Source organism: Channa argus, chromosome 1 (genome assembly GCF_033026475.1).
Source record: "Channa argus isolate prfri chromosome 1, Channa argus male v1.0, whole genome shotgun sequence".
NCBI lineage: Eukaryota > Metazoa > Chordata > Actinopteri > Anabantiformes > Channidae > Channa > Channa argus.
This window is the reverse complement of record NC_090197.1, coordinates 36,933,508-36,940,555: the sequence shown is the minus strand read 5'-3', so window position 1 is coordinate 36,940,555 and position 7,048 is coordinate 36,933,508. Positions and strand designations below refer to the sequence as shown.

Below are 7,048 nucleotides of genomic sequence, written 5' to 3'. Positions count from 1 at the left end.
TGTTGAAATACATTAGTTTTCATTGCTGTCTAAGTTTTGTAATAAATTAAAACTGATCGTTGCTATTTTATTGTGGCGGTGTGAGTTCCCTCCCTCCCCTCATAGCCGCCTGTCCGCACCTGCACTGCTGCTTTGTAATTTTGTAATATGATAAAAATTAAAATAAAACAAAGCCCGTGTATTAACTACAACAATTTCAGGCTCAGGTTCAGTCAGTGTTGTAGGTAATGTGATGTGGATGCTGACAAATATGCCTTAATTACGGCGTGATTGTGAAATCTTTTTCTCTAAAGATTTAAATGCACTTTTATCACCATGAGACAAGGCTGCAAATGTTTTTAATTTCCATTAACTTTCTCTCGAAGTACTTTTAATAATGTTAGAAGGTGATTTAAATCTTTCCACGTTTGCCCAGAAGTTGTTTCCCTGTATGAAAATCGTTAAAGCGGGGTAATTTGCATTGAACAAATACGCCTTTATCATTTAAAAAAATAAAACAAAAAAACGTATTAAATGTTATTGAATCAAATTATATACAAGCATGTGCATGACAAGGCATGAAATGTTTAGTGACACCTGTGGGACCCTGTTTAACCAGTTTCATGACAGTTTTCTTTCTTTTTTAAGATAAAAAGTTTTTTTCCCTGCTACAAAGAAATACACGCTTCAATTTAAGATTAAAAAAATTATATGTCTGGTTCTCATAAAACATAAGTTGTTTAATTACACAACTGGCCGATATCATTACTAAGTGGAGTTGCAAGTTTTCTGCATAGTATTTGTAAAACAAAAATCAGTGTCGAGCTCATAAATGCATAAACGTGTTTGAACTCAGTATGAAGGAATAATGAATCAGAAAAATAAAATAATGTTTTAGAAACTTACGACCCAAACAGTTGGGTGGGCATTTGGCACCTCGCAGTAAGCACACAACAAACACACCATGGCCATAGGAGAGAGGAGAAAAAAACGAGCTATCCGACAGGATCTCATATTCAGGGAGTAATGTCCTCTGCTGAATACATTTACCCATAATTTTGACAAGATGGTGACAATTACGCATCTAATTTCCCGAGCCACTTTTTTATGTAAAATAACGTTTTTTTAAGTGTATACCAGTGAGGAAACCCACCTGCCCAAGCCCTCTTGTTTGTGTGTGTGTGTATTTTATTACATTATTATTTTTTGCGGGGTTTTTATTTCTAAGGTTATGGTGGCAACATGTAAAATGTTTAAAACAAGTTCTTTCCAGAGGGCTGTTCCATTCGTCCTCTTCAGGTCTTTTCTGAACCACTACTAGATGCAAAAAGAAAGCCATAGAAAAATGTGTTAAAATGTAAGGAATAGCCTCCATTTATTTCACAATATGGTTCAGCAATACAATATCAAAACGTTGTTACTGTACAAAGGTGAAACACCCCTCCCTGCGCCTCATTAAATTTATACATTTACATATTTTGTACACCAGTGTGTCGATATTTTGCGCTCCTGTTAAAAAAACAAACAAAAAACACAAGAGACATTGGAGCTCACGCTTGTGCTTGAAGGACGTGTCCGTGTGGAGGGTACAAGAGTGAGAGTCACTAAAACTAAACATAAAGCTACATGGATATTTTACAGTTGAAAGTGTCCTGATTGTCCCCCGTCAAGCGGTTTAAATATATAAAAAAAGGGAAATATTACAACAAATCTGCTCAGTAACTAGACTGTAACTAGATGACAAAAATAAACCTGTCTGCAGTTTCGTGGATTCATTCATTCACATCACACAGTCACGGTATTGCACATCATCATGTTATCAGTTCCGGAAATGCAAATTAAAAATGAAAAAAATCAAAGTGTGTTAGATGATAAGCAGGCCCGCGCCTTTAGGTTGCCAGTTTTTGTAAACATGGTGATTTGTTTTTTCTTTTTTTCTTTTTTTGGGACATCACACAGACTTTCTTTGTCCAGCAACAGTCGATGTGGAGAATGTGTAAAGTAAAATTGGAAATAAAATACAACTCATCAGACTGTATAAGCAGGTGGGATCCTGAGATGATTATTTCATATATTAATAATAATAATAATAATAATAATATAAAACATGGGTTTGAATTGTCTGATCACGTGTAAACGGCACGCACCTTTACGGAAAATTACAATAAATTTGCCAACAAAGGTCCATTTAGGCCTGACAGTGTGTCTCTTTTATTTTGTTTCTTCATTCTGTCAGTTGTACAAAAATAGTCTTTGTTTTTAAACTTGATTTTGGAAATAGAGAACAACTTAAGGCCGTAAAGCTGCTGAGTTTTCAGACCGGTCTGAGCAGCGGCACTGAAGTGACGATGGGGTGGGAGTAGTAGACCCCGGGGTGCGGGAAGGTGAGCAGCGGCTGGCTCACGGGCACGTTGGCAGCGGCGCCTCCGCTCTCTGAGGCCGAGTTCTCGTGGTAGAGGATCGGCACCCGGACTATTCTCTGCGCTGCGGCGTGGCTAAGGTTCGCGGCCTCCAGCTCCGCGGCCAGCTGCCTTTTCCACTTGTTCCTCCTGTTCTGGAACCAGATCTTCACCTGAGTTTCCGTCAGGTGGAGGGACGCTGCCAGACCGGCCCGCTCCGAGCTGCTCAGGTAGCGTTTCATGTCGAAGGTGGACTCCAGCTGGAACACCTGGCTCCGAGAGAAAACCGTGCGCGTCTTCTTCTTGCGGCACGGCTTCTTGTCCTCGTCCCTCTTTTTCCACTCCTCCAGCTCGTCTTTTTTGGCTTCTTCTGTGTCGCTCTCCTCCAGGATTATTTCATCGCCGCTTTTGTTATTGTTGTGCTCATCGTCTTCCTCGTCGTCTTTGGTGTCGGGCTCGGATTTGAGTACCAGGTCTGGAGAGTCTCTGTCCGTGCCCGAGGTTGGAGAGGAGTCTCTGGCTCCTGGTTTCTCGTTGACTGAAATGTAGACATAGGGAGATGTGGTCATAAACACTGGGGCCTGATGCTCTGTGTTTAATTACAGCCTGTTGATACAGGACAGCCTGTAGGGCTTTAGGGAATACTATATGGTTATAAAAATGCCAAAATAATTACTTGCCACATAAACCTAAACCACTTTTAAAGCTAGAAATGACTGACAACATCGCACTGAAAGCACTTAGATTACAGAAATATCCAAACTGTCGCCTTATTTATCACATTTTTTGAAACAAAGTCGGGTTTTACAGTCACTGTCTTAAAATTACTAACAAACTCAAATGCTTCCAAAATCGCTTGTTTTCTTTGGAGGAAAGCACGACACTGGCAATTCATAAGGTCCTGTTTTTATCCCACGGAAACAGTGTCAGTAACCGAGCCTCTGGGGTAAGACGTTCACAGAGAGCGTCCAAAGACAAATCAAAAGCACGCTTCGCATCGTCGCCCTCATCCCAGGATTTGGTGATGTCTACTTCATTTTATGCACGGCGTGTCACTTTATTGATCTATTATCCTGTCGTGGCATAACAATGGGCCTTCATAGAGGACGAGGCATCATATCACTGAAGGCTCTGTGGTGCACTAAAGACAATTCATGTTGCTATTATTTGCTACCACCAACAAGCACAAAATCAAGGTTTATCGAGTAAGGGGGGGAAAAGAGTTATGAGTTGGTACTGACAAAATATTATGTGTGAAACTGCACGTTTCTTAAAGGTCATATGCTGAATAATATTTAAACAGATAATGAAGTTTCTCTATTAACGAGTAAGATAAAGACATCAACACACGAGGAAACGCTGAAACTGCTTTTGCATGCGCGATACTCTGTCTGTACCTATATTGTTTTAATTTTCGTCTTACCTTCGGTTCTGAGCAGGTGGGCGGACGAGCTGAGGGTGTAAGGGTACCACCACGCCGAGGTGCGCTCCAAATAGTGAGCCGGTAGACTGAACCTCTGTGCCGGCAGGTCAAAGCGTGGAAAGTTGAAGTCCCCGACTTGGGAAAGAGAAAATCCTCCCTCTAAGGCGGCCTTTGTGGCAGCCACTACGGGCTTGGGTTTGGATGGTTTGCTATCACAGTTCAGCAGGTTCTTTATGAAGAAAGGAGATTCCTTGGCCGAAGCGCACGTCTCTTGCGTTGTTTCTGGCATGGCTGTGGTTGTGGTCTGAACGCAGAGAACCACGGAAGCAGGAATCACCCCCCCCCGAAAATAAACGTGGCTGACTTAAAAACTGACGATGTCCTGACTACGGAAACTCCCTGTTTTGTTCTTCTCGGCGCGTTAACGCGTAGACTTGATTTCACACCCGAGGAGCGCGTCAAAACATACGTCCTTCTAAGCTACAAAATTAATAAAACAAGATCTTCAAGAGGCAAAAACATGTAGAATCACGAAGATGCCTCATTCTCTTTTGTCAAAACGTAACGCGTGTCCACCGTGTCAGTCAGTCTGGCGTCTGATGCTAATGATGAAATAAAAATGTCATCCAAGTTAAATGCGGAAAGTATAGGCGATTGGGCATGTACAATGGCAAATGGGATTAAGGGAGAGACTGTGCTACAGAGAGAGAGAGAGAGAGGGGGGGGGGGGAGAAAGAGAGAGAGAGAGCATCCTCCCCTCTCTGTGCGCTCTGGCTGCAGGCGGTGCGCGCTTGCCTGTTATTGGTCTCATATAGTCCCAATTAGGCAGTAAATGAACACAGGGCTGTTAGCGCCCAAAAAAAGAACAAGCACCCCAACACTCAACTAACATCACAGTCAGACACAGGCTGACAGCAACGACGTTTTTAATGTTTAGTCACACGTTGTTGAACCTCTTCTACTCCGGCTGCAGGTGTCTGCTGGACGTTGTTTAAAATTGTCATAGAAGTAGATTTACGAGATGGTAGAAAACATTTAACTTCCACAACTGCCACAAATGATGTTTAGTATTTCGAGGCATTTAAAAATAACATTAGCCTGCAGGCCCAAAGTCTGCATTAATTACCAAAGGCCTTGGGGCGGCGTTTCGTGTGAGTCTTCAAACTGAATAAAAAAACTACTACTACTGTTCAGCAGCAAAAATGCGGCCACTTTCTTTCGAAAATAATAATATTACCCTAAATAGTTTAAAAGTCTCGTAATGGCGTTAATTTAGTTATTTTTAATCAAAAAGTCCCGTTCTTTCAGGATTATTAAAATGTTTATTCTATGTGTGCGCCGTCACTTGTCTTCTACTACACAGTCTTCATCAAATGGTCTCCATATTTTAGCCTCTAAGTCAGAATTTGAAAAACGCCTAAAATCAGGCTGCAGCTACTCGACATGTCACCAATGGGCGATTAGATTCATATTTCTAATTCATTGATTTTCAGCGAGGGCCACTTCCACAAAGTCTGCTTATCACACTATTCATTTATTCCTCCCTAATCGATTTGGTTAATTCATCCCTCAGATTGCGCTCTTTGTAACTGTGCTAAGTATATTCACTCATTGATATTAATTGACTTGTTAAAAAGCAGTCCATTGGTGGGAGTCTGGTGTAGAAGAAGAACGGGGAGGCAGCGTCCTCTGTGGGTCGTGGGGGTGAAATGCAAGTGTGTGTGTGTGTGTTGACGTTTGTTTCAATCACATTGTGGTGAGATTTCATCATGATGTTACAGTACGAGTATTTTCCTCCAATTTGGGGCCAAAAGTGGTTCTCCACAAGGCAAACCACTAAATTAAAGGTTAGAAATGAGGATTTTGCTTAATGTTGGATCTATGGCATTTAGTGGTTAAATTCAAACTCCTAGAAAATAATGTGAGTCATCTCATTGTCAAGTTGAAGAAACTAGTTTGCAGAAACACTAACAAGCTGTTTTCTTACAGCATGTGTGCTTGAAACAGCTCGATCACACGTGTGACCTAACAGACTCATATCAGAATCATCTTCTGAAACAATCACATTAGCCACGTGACATGCAGTCATCACGACAGGTGTCAGGTAAAGGTTGTAGTCAGTCCCATGGTGCTTTATTTTTCCATTAGCTACATGGACTGTCACATCCGTGTAATTAACACGTCTTATTCATTTAGTGAGCTGCTCAAGTGGAGATATCATGTTACTGTCATGTAATTACCACCTTTTTTACGTGTTCATCATCTGATGTGGACAGCTCTTTAGAAAGGGGGCCTGAATCTTCTTCAACACACTATAATTTTTTGTATTAGTTGTTTGGTTTGGAAATTGTACTGCAGAGTATATTTAGTCAAGTACCAGTAAAAATTTGGATACCAGAGCTCTCTTTCACTTGGGTGCAAATAATTTAACCTCGTACCATTTATATGCTTCTCGACACAGTGGAAAGCGTAGTAGTAACTAAGTCTATTCTGCTCAGTTGGCATTATCAAATACCTTGGGAAGTACAACATTCATTTTTAACAACTATGGAAATCAACTTAGTTCATCTGCATTTTACACGTTTTTCTCAATTGGCTACTGATTAATGCCAGAATTTAATCCATAACGGGTAACAGGTTGTTGAAGATTTCTCACATTTATATACATACATACATACATATAATAGTTGATCTCTAAATTAAAAAAATACTTGAATGCCAGATACAAGTTGCAAAAAGAAGAAAAGGGGCTTATACTGCTACAAGGTTTGAGTATTTCCTGCAGTATTTCACTGACAACTTCTTCATGCTTATTTTTATGAACCCAATACAAACAGGCATCATATTTGTTACTGAAGTGGCACGGAGACTATTAACTGACCTTTAACTAGGTTCATGTTGCTCGTTTTTAAATGGTGAGAAATAAATATATTTTTGTGAGTTGTTTAAATATTATTTCTCCTTCCTTAAAATTGCTTTAGCTCTTTCATATAGTGACACTTGTCGAACAGAGCTAACGAGTACACCATAAATACTTCCTACAGTGCTTTACTGCTGTCCTGACAGTTTAACACGCTTAAAAATATAAACTAAAGTCCTGTAGTTTATAATTAAAAAAATACAGTTGATATTATGCATTGATTAGAAACATGCTGTGGACAGTGACCAGAGGCCATATAGGCCTTCAGAATGCTCCATAAGTCTATTTTTGTTGCTCCTCCGGTAGGTTACTGTGACTTTTATATTA

The 7,048-nt window shown here is 40.3% G+C and overlaps 1 protein-coding gene across 1 annotated transcript; it reads right to left on the bottom strand.

The window, feature by feature from the left end:
• Positions 1-1,329: 1,329 nt before the first annotated feature.
• Positions 1,330-4,463, bottom strand: hmx3a (H6 family homeobox 3a). The gene is made up of 2 exons (XM_067517634.1): positions 3,802-4,463; positions 1,330-2,916 (listed from the first exon to the last, which is right to left on the bottom strand). Exons 1-2 carry the CDS (start codon positions 4,088-4,090, stop codon positions 2,294-2,296), a joined length of 912 nt encoding a protein of 303 aa, XP_067373735.1. The 5' UTR covers positions 4,091-4,463; the 3' UTR covers positions 1,330-2,293.
• Between the last annotated feature and the right edge of the window lie 2,585 nt (positions 4,464-7,048).